Below are 16598 nucleotides of genomic sequence, written 5' to 3'. Positions count from 1 at the left end.
CTCTTTCTCTCTCTCTTCCTCTCTCTATTCATTATGACTTCTGCAGCCTTCAGGTTCTGTTGGAAAAATCAATACCATGTAAAAACACAAGCAGCAAGTCAGACATTTAATTGCTCAATAGACCTTGCATTAACTGCTGGAGAAGTACAGTCTTGTATTGTTATTAAATCACTGGAAGTTATTGACTTTACTCAGTCTGAGGGATTTCTTTCTAGATATGGAAGTAACTTCCTGGGAAGACTCAGACCTTGATATCTGCTCGTTCTCATTTCATTGTTTTATTGTACTCGTTATTGTGTTTGTGTCTTGAGTAACTGAAAATCATTTACATGCTTTCTGTAGAGCTGTCTTAATTGTGTGAATAGCAGCCACCGCACAAGCCTAGATTGAAAGTATCCAGTTTCCCCTAGACCCCACGGGGCCCCAAAGGAAATTCACTGTGTAGTAGTTTGTGGTAAATCTGATTCATTGTTCCATTCAGAGAGGAACATTTATTCCTGACCTTGGGAGCAGATCCTAATTGGCTAAAAAGAAAAAAAAATTGGCTTCGTCCAGAGCTTTTAATCAAATCTTGTGACCAAGAGTTTAATGGATGTTTTTGTTTTGTTTTTGTTTGTTTTTGTAAAACTGAAATGTATGACTGAATATGAACCAAAAAAGTGAGTTTATAATTAGTTTCATTAGCTGTGTTTTTAAGTTTATTTAGCTGCTTTGAGTCTGTGTGGTGCAAATATCGTAAATAGAATTATGGCACTGTAAAATAATGAAATATAAAAAGATGAAAATACAAATATTGTGTTTTATTGCCAACAAAGGCTTCTGTAGTTGTAGTCCCAAAGCTTGTCTGTTGTTAAGGAGAGGAATGCAGCCCAACACAAAAAAAATAGTCTGAGAGTTATGAGTGAGAAGAATTCAAATCTTGACAAGACTGAGGAAAAAAGTGAGTGAAAGTGAAGTGAAAATAAAAATGTGTTTTTAGGCCTTTAATTTGAGTCAACCAAGAAACTTTACATCAGGATTCATGAAGACTGAATTTGTGTTTTCAGATCAGTGACAAAAATCCAGCCAGGGTTATCAATTAAAATCAGGAATATTTTTATTCAAATGTCTGAGTATCAGTCACAGAAAAAATATGAATTAGTGTAAACTTAGTCTGAAGGAAAAACTTTCTGACATTTTATCAAATCAGAATTTGAACATTATTTTTCGAGAAACATGAATCCGCATCAAGTTATAGTTATATCTTTGCAAATATAATAACATACAGATGTTTTTATTTATGGTTTATTTATTATATTCTACGACAATTATTAGGCTATACCTTGTTTGTTTTTTTCTACCATATTCGTTCTGTTGCAATCTCAATAAGGGTTCATCTAATCGTATATTATCATATTTCAAGTTCCACATCTAAGACAAAAGATGTCCAGAAGTTAACCAAAGTCTGTCCAAGGACCAGCAGTGAAATGTGAAGAGAGAGGGTCAGTCAGAGGCTCAACCAGCCTTCAGTCTGACTGCTCCTCTCATCACTGATGTGCTGTCTCTGATCAGTCCTTCCACTTCTTGAAGATTGACAGATTCAGTGACAAACAATAATGATGATGATGATGATGATGATGATGTCACGTGCGAAGACATTGCTCTTTATGTTGCTTAGTGACTCAAAGAGTAAACGCAGAGGTTTTAAAGAGGCAGCACTACTCAAGTCCATAACAGATATTTAACAGATGAGGACTTTTAAGGGTTTATACATAGGTACACTGTTGCCCATTAAGTTGGACTAATTTTGTTTTCAGACACATTTCCATTTTTTATTCCTATTTTAAATGTTAATTGTGGTTTAAGATATACACTGTATCTATCAAGAATAAATGATATGGTGAGAATGATCTTTTATTCCAACTTTATGGGCAACAGTGTGTGTATATATATACTGTATACTATACTATACATATGAGCTCTCTCTCACTCACTCTCTCTTTCTCTCTCTCTGTCTATCTATGTAGGGCAGCCCATGGATCAGCTGACATCCCCATCCTCCCACATGCCCACACAATCTTGTTAAAGCATGCAGTTAATCTGAAGAGGAGAAGGACTCTCTTCACAAGCAAGCCGCTCTTTCATCACCCTATTGTGTTGCCCACATCATCTTGTTGTAGGGATTTCGGATTCTCCCCAAAACTCAGGTGCGGGCAGCAAGCTGCTGTGATGTCATTTCCCTGGGCGTGACCTTGTTAGCTGGGCATCACGTCGCATTATGTTACAGGGAGAATTAATTTACCTCAGTGGATGACTCTTCATTACTTTTTCTCATCTTTCTCTTAAGAGTTGGCTCCAGCATCAATAATTTAGAGCAAAGTGCCTCCACAAAGATGAAACAGAGGAAACACAGAAGTGCTCTCCAGCAAATTCTCTGGAAGTAGCCTACAGTGGGCGATTTTGGAAATCTCATTCATGTTCTGTGCATTGTGTATTCAAGCCCATAGCCTACAACAAAAAGAGGAAAACACATAAATGCTCTCTCTCTATTTCTCTCTCTCTCTCTCTCTCTCTCTCCTTGTTCTACTGTCTCTATCTTTCTTTTATCAAGAGCTTACTGAGAACAGAGTCTGATCTTGTTCACAGCTCCATCTGCTGCGTCTCCTGGCTGAGGTGAAGTACATGGACACAGATACGGGGTGAGTTGCTGGAGAGGCCTCTGATTGAATTGCCACTTGCTGCTGTTGCTCGCTCTTCATTCCCAGTCTGCCCAACATGGTGTGAGAGCCTCAGAGTGAGAGAGGGTCATCCATAAATGCAGAAGGGGCTGCAGCTCTGGCTTTGGCTTGACAGGAGAGGGTATTGTCTGGAGTGAGGGGAGGGAGGGATTGTGCTGCGTCTGTTTGTCCCTTCCTTGAAGTGGCTTAACACTTTGAGAACCCCGCGCCCTGGATCAAACATTGTCTTTGTTTTTAGAGGCTCTCTCGCTTTTGGAGGAATATCTGAACACAAAAAGAAAGAAAACACACCTTCCATCTCTGAGCTGAGATAAAGTGAGAGCAAATCACGTTGAACTTGAACAACTCCCACATCATCACGAGTGTGCTTTTGCAGACATAATAAAAATGCAGCGAGCTCTCGAAGAGGCTTCCATGGGCTGATTGTGCTCAAGAGGAAAATGAACCTTGACAAATGAGACAAACCTCTTCACTCTCCTCCTGTATGAGGTGTCTCTGCATTGACTAGACTGTTAATTGCATCGCTATCGCCTAAAGGTGACTAAATCTTTTAAATCAATTTATCACATGAATTCCTGTTGCATACATCCTCCTCCTCCTTGTGTCACTGTGTCCAACAAAAGATCCAACAAGAGATTTTCATACCAAGTTCAACGCTGCCACCGTGTTACTGTTACTGTGCTGCTCTCTCAGTTTGTGCTATGTAACCAGCATGCATGTTCCACTCAGGTAAACACTGTGTGATGCTCTGGTTGACTTGGCAACACTGCCATCTCATGGTGATGAGAGGAAAAACAAAGCAGCACTCTACTCTCCTGAAGTTCTTTCATTAGAAAAGGTTTATTAATTAAAGTACGACATGTTGGCATCATGTCAAACCGCCACACTTATTGTTTCCTGTCAAAGACATCATCACAATCATCATCATCATCATCATCGTTTTATTAGAAATCCATATGCACAACATAATGAAACCCCATTATCCCTGCTGCTGGTGATTAAAACAAATGAGTTGGATTGTAAATCATGAATCATGTGTCTGTTTTCAGCTTTATGTTTTATTTCCTTTGGAGATACAGGTCATGTTGAACTTGTTGAACTGGTTTTCTTCACTGGAGGAACCTCCTCTGACTCAAACAACAAATTTCCAAAGGGGGATTTCATAAATTCATCTCTGCTCTCCTCAGCTGGGACTCATCTCTCCACTATTTCTGAACCTCCAGAGTCCAGACTGTCTCTCTGAAAGAGGCTCAGGTGCAGGAGATGGCAGATGCGTTTCGACTTTTCTCTTGGCGTGTTAAAGCCACAACCTCCATTCCCTCACCCCCTTGAGGGCTGGAGTCATGCCTCACGCCTTTTTGAGCTTCCCTGTACCTGGACACATCTGTGATCTTCCTCCCGCTCGGTCTCTGTGTCTCTATGACAGCTCTGCTCTCCACAGTCAGCATCCTCCTCTTCCTCCCGCTCCTCCGCCCTCATCCCCTCACCCCTCTGGGCTCGACACCAGAGCACCAGAGCGGCACACTTCTCCAAAGCCCAGTCGCCGACCGGCTGCTCGCACTGGACCACGAAGATGCGGTAGAGCTCCAGCAGGACGATGAGGATGTTCTTGCAAGTGAAGAAGATCATGAGCTGGTTCAGCACCTGCTCTTGGACCATGAGGTAGAGCCGGTAGAGGAGGAACGGGCCATCCTGGAGCCCGACCGTTAGCAGCAAGCTCCACACTTCACTGGAGCAGCATGAGGTCGGAGCACCAGGAATGCAGAGGAGACCCCCCACCCTCCCCTGAGGAGACTCACCCTTCGGTGGCCGTGTCTGAGTGAGCACCAGGGGAAACTGCATGAGTGCCCATGAGAAAAGAGACAGGCCCACGATGACAACCACCCGCTTGGTTTTGACCTCAGGTTCCCTGAAGGTGTCGAAGATGTCCAGGATGTCTGCCCCCAGTCCCACGTAGACCATGAGGAGCTGGGACAGCTGGTCCCGGGACATGTCCCCTTTGGGCATTAGCCAGCGGCCCAGAACCAGCACTATAAGCATCGTCTGCTCCAGGCCAGCCACCCAGTTCTCAGGGTCAAGCTCCACGATGCCCTGGGTCAAGGAAAGGCAGCATTAGTTAGAGAGCAGTGAATTCCCTCTCTTTGCTGTTTCAATATGTTTTTGATCTCTAATTTGTCTATGAATCTATTACAATGTTTTTTTTCCTGGCACATGTAAAAATAAACAAATACCCTGCATCTCTTCTGTGGATATGGTTCTGATTGTGAGTCAGCACTTCACTGTGTCAGGGTTCACCACATTTATCCTGACAGCACCCCTCAACATTTCATAACGTTCCTGAAACACTGCATCTTCAAAAGCTGCCACCCAGCCTTGGGCACAGCCAAGGGCCAAAAAACCTCCCAAATCCTACATCAAAGAAACGGCACTAAAACCGTCCCAGAAGGCGTGAGATCTGAGAGTTTCTCAAGCAGGAGCCTATCAGGACTTCATCTCAATGTGTCTATTACACATTTCCTGCAACTAATAGTTTATCCACCGGCCCCCTTTTGCTAGATTTAAATCTTATCTGATATCAGGTGTCCCTTTAATGTGGCTGTATGGAGGGTGAGGCATGGAGGAGGAGGTTTGTGTTGGGTATGCCTACCGCTGTGATTGGGATGTGAGCCAGCAAACGAAGCTCAGGACCTGAGGAATTGTTGACGGGCAGTTTGGACTGCAGCAGGCTCAGCTCCAGAAACCAAATGGATGGAATGACAGTACTGAGGTAGAGGAAAACCATGGGGGAGAACCTAAAAGAGGACCGCCAAAGGAGAGGGATGAAGAGGGGGGTGGGGGAAAGGTGGGGATGGGTTATTTTTAGTGGCACAGTTTTATTTATTTATCTATTTATTTATTGCTACTTGCTAAAGAAGAAAGAGGAGGAGAGCCTCCTCTTTTTTTCCCCCAAAAGAAGCATCGAATTTCAGACAGGCAATTATTCTCATCATATATGCAAATCCCACTTGACAGTGCAAAGCCTTCTCCACGAGGAAAGAACTTCAAAGTAAGACTCAGTGAGACAGAGAGAGGCCTGAAGAAAGCCTGTGTCTGAGGACATTCACCGAGCACCAACCGGAGAGCTGCAGTTTTTTTTTATTGTAGCCTATTTTATTTCATTTTTTCAAATGAGGTGTGAAACTAAATACTTTGCATCTTTTATGAGACTCACATTGTAAAAGGTTGATGTAAGCTCGTGTTTACTCAAGCCAAGATTTCTTGCTGGTCAGAAATGAGTCGAGGCTGCAGGAGACTTTTCCCTCCTGTGACGACGGAGACGTGATAGCAGCTCAGTGAAAGACAGAGCAATAACACAGCAGAGGGGTATATTTGTTTTTGATAGACAGTGTGAGAGAGACGAGTTTCAGAGAATAACGGGGAAATATAGTGGCAGAGAATATGACAGGCTGGCCGACTCTCTCCGCCCTGGGCAGATGGGTAGTAGGCTAGAGTGGTTGCACATTTACTAGTTGGGCCTATTCAGTAGTTATTCACTCCCCACGCAAAACTGTTTATCAAAGTCCCTGCTGCAACATTAATCCTGAACAATGTGTGAACATCTGGCTCATACATGCTAATTTAGCCCACAAACACATTTTTAAAGATACACACTAAAAACTCCTGGGTTATTTCTTTAATCCAATTTCTTGGTTACACTTGTTGGGTTAAAATTATGGGTTATTTTTCAGAGAATAACATATTTTCTGGGTTAAAGAGCTAATATTTTAACCCAGTTCTTGGGTTGTTTCGGTTATATACCATTTTCTGGGTTATTTCTACCCTTTTTTTTTTTTTTTACCCATTTTCTGGGTTAAGCTACACATTAAAAACTCTTGGGTTAATTCTTCAACCCAATTTCTGGGTTGCTTGTGTTGAGTTAAAATTATGGGTTATTTTTCATAGGGTGTAACCATTTTCTGGGTTATAAACATTTATAATATGAACAATCACACGTCTAGTGTTTGCCTTGGTTTTTTTTACTTTGCCTGTAATCTTGGACATTGGTTTTTGTGTGGATTTGTCAAGTAGGTAGTAGGCTACTTAACCCAAACATTGGGTCAAAAAGAATAACCCAATTTAAATAAAGCTCCGGTAGTGACCTGGCTAAAATACGGGACAACTCGCTGTACGGGCATAGGGGAGAGCGGGGTAAGTAGTGCCAATTTTTACTTAAATTGCCTTTAAAGCAAGGGGATTATAATAATGCCCCCAACTAACATATGTACATATAGTTTAGGATGTTGTGCATCCCTGGGAACAATCACTTTGAATCTTAAATCAACTGTTTCAGAAATATAGCTTTAGAAAAAAAAAAAAAAATCTGGCACAACTTGCCCCCGGTGCGGGGTAAATTGTGCCATTAGAGAGAATACACTGGGGTAAATTGTGCCATTGATAATTGAAGTAAAACAGATCATTTTAATCTCACAAATGTTAATGCTATATAAAAGCAAGACATTCAATACAAAATTAAAGCCGGAAGCGGCGATGATCGGGTCCTCGCTTGTCCCCATGCAGTCGTGGAGGCCTGAGCCACGCTGGGGGTTGTGGCGCAAAGAAACGCCATGTTTTCTTCGTCCACCGGGCTACGAGCACAACCAGACTGGGCAGGTGTGTTCAGGGGCGGTCCCTCATCACACATGTTAAGTTTCAAGCAAATCCGTGCCCACTGCCATGTTTCTCCTATACACAGACAGCACTGCCACTGGCACAACTTAACCCAGGCCCTTTGGCACAAATTACCCCAAGCCCAGCATTTTGAGAAAAAAGGATTCCCCAGCTCTTTTGAGCTGGCATCATGCTAACTGTATAGACTCATGATGTAGCTTAATAAAGCACTAAAACATTTGTGAACTGTTTTCAAAGTTATCTATAATTGTTCAAACACGGCAATCAAAAAACCTTGATCATAGAAATTTTACTTTGGAGGGCAAAAACTTGTTTTTTGAACATAAATGTGCTTTCCTCTCAAGCCATGTGTCTCCCTTCTTAATAGGATGGGTGAAATGGATGCCCCTTCAAAAATATGTGGTCACATGACCAACTTCTTCTATGGTTTTCTAGATAACAGGGGTGGAACTACTTGCCCCATGGCACAAATTACCCCACTCTCCCCTACCGGCGATCCGTGCTGACGCTACATGAAACAGCCCCCACACATGATCTCCAAAGGGTGTTGTGTTGTGTGTTGAGTTAAATTAGATAGTGACACTGTTTAAACATTGCATCTGCTAACATTAATATGCTACTAGCATCATCGCCATGTATGCTGATATTAGCATTTAGCTCAGATCTCTGCTGTGCCTATGTAGCAATGTTAGCATGACTATAGACTCTTAATGGAGGATTATCTCATTTAGATTCATCAGTGAAAATCCTGATGAACCACATGGGGCACAGTTCCCTCAACTCTAAGATTAATGTTTCAACATCCTGTTCACATTTTGTCTACATGTCTAATTGTGATTCAACTTGAACGTTAAACATTTCACAACAAACTCATTTGATTAGCCTAATGGTTGGAAATTACCATTCAGTCAATAAGTCAGCTTTATCAGGCAACTGTCAATGTTATCTTATTATGTGGAGATACACGGCATCACTTAAACTGCATTTCCATGCTGCAGCAGAAAGCTAACAATTATTATTCAAGGTAATTCCTATCCAGCCCACTGTTTATTCATATAGGCCTATTTTAAAATGTCATCATCTGGCTTGATATTAAAACTGAACAGAACAAAAATATTCCAAACTACTGTGCCCATGTGACAGCCTGTATGAAACACATTTTAAATAAGGGTCTAGAAAAACATGAAGATATAGCCTATAACTGTGATAGAGGTAAACATGTGAGTGAATATAGTGAATTCTGAACCAATTCATTAATGAATTGTCACTTGATGCACTTCCTTAATATAATATCCTTGCACTTTTACAACAAGTAGCCTAGCATTTACACAGCTCTGATGCTACTGATGTTCCTCACTTTGGATAAATGTGTGTGATAAATGACTAAATGGAAAATGTAAGCTAAATGTAATGAAAATTATACTTCCGAAAGCTCTGTTATTTTATGGGGTGTTTCCATAATTTATATTATTAATAAAGGCCAATGCAAAGTGAACTTAAAGCAGAAGTAAGCGGAATATTTGTGTTAATATAAGTCTTAAATAGTTATATCTTCCGACGGCAATCACTTACATAGAGTGTTTGGTCCGAAACACGGGTCTGTCAGTCACTCTGCTCTGCTGTAAGCCGAGGAGAAAACTTTTATTTTATTTCCTTGTATCCTACAAGCTTTATCCAATGAGGAGAGAGAACGGCATGAAGGGCCATGAAGGGTTTTTGCAGCGCTTTTCATGATGTTCCAAGACACTTTTAATAATAGCCTGCTTAAATTCCCAGCCTGCTTATATTCCCAGGCTGCACTGTGCCGAGGTTGACATACACGGTTCCTGCGTGACTTACGGTGAGCGTGTTACGTCATTTCCTGCCTGTACCTGCTGCACTGTTGCTGTGTTGTGTTAGACTTTCTCAATCCTCCGTCCAGTGTTCTGCTAATTTAATCACTTTAAGCACCAGTGTGCACCACGTTTTGCTACATTACACAACTTTCTGTCACTTAAGTCCTTAACAGGACTCTCTTTGTATTTCTCCATTCAACTTGTTGTATTTGCCACAGGTCCGCTAGTTAGTTAGCTTAGCATACTAGCTATGGCTTCCCCTCCCTCCTCTGTCTCCTTCTCCTGCTCTGAGTGTCAGATGTTTAGCTACTCCTCTGCCTCCTTTAGTGGTAATGGTATGTGTAATAAGTGTAGCTTGTTTGTAGCCCTGGAGGCGAGGCTCAGCGAGCTAGAGTCCCGGCTCCGCACCATGGAGGCTAGTCCAGCTATAGTAGCTTCACAGTCCAGCTTAGCCGGTGCGGAGCCACCTAGCCTAGCCGCCGCTAGCAGTTCCCTCCCAGCCCCCGAGCAGCCGGGAACTAGTCAGTCCGGCTGGGTGACAACAAACCGAGGGAAACATAGACGCAATAAGCCCGTGTTGGCCCACCAACCCCTTCACGTCTCCAACAGCTTTTCCCCACTCAGCGACACACCCGCTGAGAACGTAACTCAACATGTCGACTCTGTTGCTCACAGCCCCGCTGTGAAGTCGGCATTAGTCATTGGCAGCTCCACTCCATTTTACGGTACGTGAAGGTAGAGAAACCAGCGAGCATAAAGTGCATCCCAGGGGCCAGAGCGGGCGACGTTGAGGCTAATCTGAAGCTGCTGGCATGTAAACGTAAGGTTAAATACAGTAAGATTGTAATCCATGTCGGCGGTAATGACACCCGGCTTCGCCAGTCGGAGTTAACTAAGGTTAATATGGCTTCGGTGTGCAACTTTGCAAAGACAATGTCGGACTCCGTAATTTTCTCTGGCCCGCTGCCCAACCTAGTGAGTGACGATATGTTTAGTCGCATGCGTTCATTCCATCGCTGGATGTCTAGGTGGTGCTTAGATAACGACGTGGCTTACATAGATAACTGGACCTCCTTCTGGGGAAAGACTGGTCTGATTGGGAGAGATGGCGTCCATCCTACTCTGGATGGCGCATCCCTCCTATCTAGGAATATAGGGAACTTTATTAGCCGTGCTAATCCCTGACAAGCACCCAGAGTTCAGACCAGCAGGCAGAGCCGCAGTTTAAGACGCCCCTCTGCTGGGTCCCTCTTGTTGTCACCCACCCAGCCTATAGAAACTGTGTCTGCCTCGAGGCTGTCTAAGCCTAAACCCCAATCTAGAGGAGTTGTTTATAGCAACTTAGTTAAAATCAAAACCACTGCTCCAGCAAGCCAAACTAATAGAACTATTAAATGTGGTTTGCTCAACATTCGTTCTCTCCCATCCAAGTCTCTCCTAGTGAATGACTTAATTACAAGTCACCATATTGACATATTAACACTCACTGAGACCTGGTTGCAGCAAGATGAATCTGTTAGTTTGAATGAATCTACCCCTCCTAGTTACATTAACTGTCATGTGCCTCGTAACACAGGCCGAGGAGGAGGAGTGGCTGCTATTTATCAGTCAAATCTGATTATCAACCCTAGACATAATAGTTCATATAATACATTTGAAAGCCTTACTGTCAGCCTCTCTCACCCAGACTGGAAAGCAGAAAAACCACTCTTACTTGCTGTAGTGTATCGTCCTCCTGCACCTTATTCTGAGTTTCTAGAAGAATTCCCTGACTTTCTGTCAAATTTAGCAATGAGTTCAGACAAAGTCATTATAGTAGGTGACTTTAACATTCATGTGGACGTCGATGATGATTGTCTGGCTACTGCATTCAAGTCACTTTTGGATTCAGTCGGCTTCTCTCAGAGGGTAAACAAACCCACTCACACTTTTAATCATATCCTTGACTTAGTACTTACTTATGGAATAGAAGCTGACCATGTCACAGTTCTTCCTCAGAACCCCGTCTTGTCCGACCATTCTTTAATAACATTTGAATTTACTTTAACAAATTATATCCTACCTGGGAAAAAATCCCGCTACAGTAGATGTCTATCTGACACGGCTGTTTCTAGATTTAAAGAGCTTATTCCAGCAGAGCTTGCTGCCACATCCTGTAACCATATTATGGGCAGTGATGCTGACTTCACCACATTCTGTAACCATACTATGGGCAGTTATGCTGGTTTCACCCCCACACAGGTGGACTATCTTGTGGATAGCACTGCAGCAGCACTCCTTGGAACACTTGATGCTGTAGCTCCCCTCAAAAAGAAAGTTATCAATCAGAAAAGAATAGCTCCCTGGTACAGCCCAAACTTGCGCGCTTTGAAACAGAAGACCAGACAGCTGGAAAGGAAAACACATTCCAGCCAACATGAGGAAGACCGTCAAGCCTGGAAGGATAGTTTATTAATATATAAAAAAGAACTCCGTAATGCTAGAAGCAATTACTATTCATCTCTAATAGAAAAGAATAAGAACAACCCCAGGTTCCTTTTCAACACTGTGGCCAGGCTGACCAAGAACCATAGTGTTGTTGAGCCATCCATCCCTCCAACTCTCAGCAGCAACGACTTCCTAACTTTCTTTACCGAAAAGATAGTTAATATTAGAACAAAAATTGCTAGTAATGGCCCACAGATTACGGTACCCATAGAAGCACCTCCCAGACTTGGTACACACTTGGACAGCTTCTCTCCCATCGACCTGTCAGACTTAACTTCTGCAATTACTTCTTCCAAGTCAGCCACATGTTTGCTGGATCCAGTTCCGACAAGACTACTTAAGGATGTCTTCCCCTTAATTAACATTTCTTTTCTGAACCAAATCAATCTTTCCTTAGCCACAGGCTACGTGCCACAGGCCTTCAAGGTGGCTGTCATTAACCCTTTACTTAAAAAACCTTCTCTTGACCCAGATGTCCTTGCCAACTATCGGCCTATATCCAACCTTCCTTACATCTCTAAGATCCTTGAGAAGATTGTCCTGGAGCAGCTACATGAACATCTGCACAGCAACGAGCTCTTTGAAGCTTTCCAATCTGGATTCAGAGAACACCATAGCACTGAAACAGCACTTGTCAAAGTCTCTAATGATCTTCTTATAGCTTCAGACAGAGGTCTCGTCTCTGTTCTTGTACTTTTGGACCTCAGTGCTGCATTCGACACCATCGACCACAGCATCCTGCTGCAGAGACTAGATCATGAAATAGGGATTAAAGGAACTGCCCTAAAATGGTTTAAGTCATACTTATCTGACAGGTTTCAATTTGTTAATGTTAATAACGACCACTCAGAGTATAGCAGAGTTACGTATGGTGTACCGCAGGGTTCAGTCTTAGGGCCAATCCTCTTCATTCTTTACATGCTCCCATTAGGTGGCATCATCCGGAAGCACTCAATCAATTTTCACTGTTATGCTGATGATACGCAACTCTACTTGTCCATGGAGCCAGATGACAGAAGCCGCCTCATCAATCTGCAAGACTGTCTGAAAGACATTAGATCCTGGATGTCCTCTAACTTCTTGCTACTGAATTCAGATAAAACTGAGGTTATTGTGTTTGGACCTAAACATCTCAGGGACACGTTCTCCAATCAGATCGCTACTCTAGATGGCATCACCCTGACCCCGAGTACTACCGCGAGGAACCTTGGAGTCATTTTTGACCAGGACCTTTCCTTTAGCTCCCACATAAAGCACGTGACTAGGACCGCCTTCTTCCATCTGCGCAGTATCACTAAGATTAGGAATATCCTCTCCCAGAGTGATGCTGAGAAACTAGTACATGCATTTATCACTTCTAGGCTAGACTACTGCAACTCTCTCCTGTCAGGATGTCCGAAAAACTCTCTAAAGAGTCTCCAGCTGGTCCAGAATGCCGCAGCGAGGGTTTTGACAGGAGTTAGGAAGAGAGAGCACATCTCTCCCACCTTAGCTTCTCTCCACTGGCTTCCTGTGGGATTTAGAATAGACTTCAAAATCCTTCTGCTGACTTATAAGGCTCTTAATGATAAAGCTCCAACCTATCTGAAAGAACTAATCATTCCTTACTGTCCTACCAGAGCACTCCGCTCCCAGAATGCAGGTCTGTTAGTGACTCCCAGTATCTCTAAAAACAGACTGGGAGGTAGAGCCTTCAGTTACCGGGCTCCTTTACTGTGGAACCAGCTCTCTCCATGGGTCAAAGAGGCAGACACTCTAACTACATTTAAGTCTAGACTTAAGACCTTCCTTTATGACAGGGCTTTTAGTTAGGGCTGGTTCAGGTAGCTCTGAACCATTTTATAGCTACGCTGCTATAGGCTTAGACTGCTGGGGACACATCTGGTTACACAGAGCCCTCTCCTCCTCTTCTCTTCTCTTCTCTTCTCTTCTCTTCTCTTCTCTTCTCTCCTCCCCTCCCCTCCCCTCTCCTCTCCTCTCCTCTCCTCTCCTCTCCTCTCTTCTCCTCAGTATATTTTTGAACTGTCATTTTCTGTTGTACTTTGTAGTTTGGCCTTGGTGTCTCGCACTCTCTCTGTGTTTCCGCAGGTCCACCGGAACTCCATCTCTCTGCACCAGCCGCCGCCTGCATCGCCCCCCCCCCTCCCTCCCCTTCCCCTGCTGTTAGGCCGGCCTCCCCTTCCTTCCCATGGACCAGTCTGCCACCCAGCCCTCCCATCGAGCTGGCCAGCGCCCCCCCCCCCCCCTCACCAGAGACTGCCTTCATCAACTCCTGCTAACATTTCCATATTTCGCACATTCTGTGACAAACTGTAAACTGTTTTCTTGTCTGTAACAACATCTATTGCACGTCTGTCCGTCCTGGGTGAGGGATCCCTCCTCTGTTGCTCACCCTGAGGTTTCTCCGACTTTTCCCTGTTAAAAGGGTTTTCCATGGAGTTTTTCCTCAGTCGATGTGAGGGTCTAAGGACAGAGGATGTTGTTACGATGCCATGTAAAGCCCTTTGAGACAAACTGTTTGTAAAAACGGGCTATACAAATAAAATTGCCTTGCCTTGCCTTGCCTTGCCTTGCCTTGCCTTAAATCACAACATCATCTGATAATATAATATATATATATATATATATATATATATATATATATATATATATATATATATATATATATATATATATATATATATATATATATACATATATATATATATATATACATATATATATATATATATATATATATATACACATATACACATATAGCCTATATATATATATACATACATATATATATATATATATATATATATATATATATAATATAATAATGATATTACATAGGAGTATGCTATCTGATCATTTAGATCCCCATACTTCAGACAGTCCTGATATTAAAAGTGTGCGTAAATCTCTTATACATTATATTATATTATATTATATTATAAGTAGTAGTGAGTAATGGAGCGTTCCAGGCAACCCGTAACTCGTATTTTTCCGACCTGTTCCTATGGTTACCCGTTAGAACGTACAGTCAAACTCGTAACTTCCCACCTGTGAACTCATACTAGATCTATCTACTCCCAGTTCCCAGTTCGTAACTCGTAACTTGCCTGGAACGCTACAAACTCGTAACTGGTGACTTGAAGTCGTGACTTATGGGTTAAAAAGCCTGCCTGGAACGCACCATAAGTTGTGTCGCAGACAGGAACTTTCATGTTTTGCGTGAGTGTTAAATGTTACCATTTCCACTCTGCGTTTCGGGTGCACTTCAGGGTGACTGCCATTTCCACGCCCAGCAGAGCCACGCCCGTCAGCAGCAGCCAATAGAGCGGCTCCCCTTTCACAGCCACCACGCGCCACACCGTTACCACCCCATGCACCGCAAACAGGAAGCGGCTCAGCAGGGCCAACAGGATGTTCAGGAGACGACACATTGTGCACCTGTGCAGAAGATCATCAGAAGCTTCATCACATCTCATTAGGTTTCATGGAATTCATCGTAACTCGCCATGAATGATGGAAATAGTTGTTTTTGGTTTATCAAAATAAAAAGGATGTAAATTGAGTTTTCGTGTATTTAACTGCCTGGTGCATCCTGGGATGTCCTCCCTCCCTAATTTACTGACTCACAGTGTGTTAAATAGAGGGAGCATAATGTTAAATGACTGAGCGGAAAAAATCCTTTTTGTTGCTACATTTACTTTTCAACAAATCATTCATGCAAGGTCGATGAAAGTTGAGGCTGATTCAGCGTTTTGGCTAAAAAGCTCATATGGTCACAATGGAATAGTCAATAAACATAAAGTTGTGAGTCAACAATTTTAAAGATGAGACTGATAAGAAAAATTGCAGAGAGAATAAGTAGGGATAAATAAATGAGAAGCACTTCATGTGTCAAACTTTTGTTAACAGGGTCTCAAAGGTTACTAAAATAAAGTGTTTTATGTTCTGTAGTTTTTCTAGTGTATTACTGTAGAAAAGTGGGTAAAGGCTTTTGCCGGGTAAATAGTGGAAAACTGCCCGAGGCCACTTCAATTTGATTGCATTTTGCACTAAGTTTAAGGAATACTCACACAGAAGATCATTGTCAAGATGCCAAAAACCCAAACAAGCATGAAAAATGAGTTAACACTTATGTAACCGCCCGCATCATTACACATCGCATCCTTAAGTCCAGCCTTAGTTATCAATAACTATTTCATGATGTCAGTGAAAAAACAGTCAATTAGTCAGTGCAAAAAAAGCTTTGGAGCTTTGGGAGAGCACGGAGCGAGCAGTGATTTGTAAGCAAAGAGTTAGACACACTGATCTTCAGTCAATATTAAAGGACTCCAGGAGGCTTTGTGTGCATTTGTTTAAATTTGATCAGTGGATCTATGTGCATTATTGTGATGACTTGACACCATTGCTAACATGGTGGCCTCCCAGTTGACTGGTGGTAAAGGTATAGAGCTACGACAAACTTCATTTTTCAGGAGCTTCAGTGGATACAGTTGCATTTTACTGATGTTTAATTCAAAATATATCCAGCATTGGAGCAGCCTGCAAACTCTATGTACAACACGTTCTCACTCCCAGTGCGTCAACCCCCTGACGAACGGTCACTGTCCCTCCTCGTCACATGCCTGACTCATTAGGTACCCGTTTTTCGTCATGAGGTGACGAGCGGGGATTTCAATTCATTCCAATGCAACCCCCTTCGCGGCGATATGTGACGCTCAGAGTAAAGTGATCCAGCCGACCGGACGCGGCGCTGAACGACGCACTGAGCTGAAAAACTTTTTTTCCCCTTTGAAGCTTTATTGAACCTGGTGTGTCTGACATAGCTTTCATCCAAGCCGTCATTTTGGTTATTATTTATTTACTGATCTTGGCGTTGGTGCAGAATAATAAA

The 16598-nt window shown here is 42.7% G+C and overlaps 2 protein-coding genes across 2 annotated transcripts; one reads left to right on the top strand and one right to left on the bottom strand.

Annotated features, from left to right (window-relative positions):
* Positions 1-3901: 3901 nt before the first annotated feature.
* On the bottom strand, positions 3902-15483 carry LOC146984295 (transmembrane protein 26). Its single transcript, XM_085783094.1, has 3 exons — positions 14945-15483; positions 5365-5509; positions 3902-4808 (listed from the first exon to the last, which is right to left on the bottom strand). The coding sequence occupies exons 1-3, from the start codon at positions 15181-15183 to the stop codon at positions 4059-4061; spliced, it is 1134 nt and encodes a 377-aa protein (XP_085639220.1). The 5' UTR covers positions 15184-15483; the 3' UTR covers positions 3902-4058.
* Positions 9471-10717, top strand: LOC146984296 (uncharacterized). The gene is made up of 2 exons (XM_085783093.1): positions 9471-9884; positions 9929-10717. Exons 1-2 carry the CDS (start codon positions 9471-9473, stop codon positions 10403-10405), a joined length of 891 nt encoding a protein of 296 aa, XP_085639219.1. The 3' UTR covers positions 10406-10717.
* Positions 15484-16598: the final 1115 nt, after the last annotated feature.

Source organism: Trachurus japonicus, chromosome 7 (assembly GCF_045865225.1).
Source record: "Trachurus japonicus isolate A0001 chromosome 7, Traja_1.0".
Taxonomy (NCBI): domain Eukaryota; kingdom Metazoa; phylum Chordata; class Actinopteri; order Carangiformes; family Carangidae; genus Trachurus; species Trachurus japonicus.
Note: the sequence above shows the minus strand (reverse complement) of the source record. Positions and strands in the feature narration are given on the sequence as shown.

Coding starts and splice junctions, on each gene's coding strand:
- LOC146984296 (XM_085783093.1), top strand. CDS start 9,471: ATGGCTTCCCCTCCCTCCTCTGTCTCCTTCTCCTGCTCTGAGTGTCAG. Junction 9,885..9,928: donor TAACTCAACATGTCGACTCT/GTTGCTCACAGC, acceptor AGTCATTGGCAG/CTCCACTCCATTTTACGGTA.
- LOC146984295 (XM_085783094.1), bottom strand. CDS start 15,183: ATGAGATGTGATGAAGCTTCTGATGATCTTCTGCACAGGTGCACAATG. Junction 5,510..14,944: donor CGAAACGCAGAGTGGAAATG/GTAACATTTAAC, acceptor GTCCTCTTTTAG/GTTCTCCCCCATGGTTTTCC. Junction 4,809..5,364: donor CTCACATCCCAATCACAGCG/GTAGGCATACCC, acceptor TCCTTGACCCAG/GGCATCGTGGAGCTTGACCC.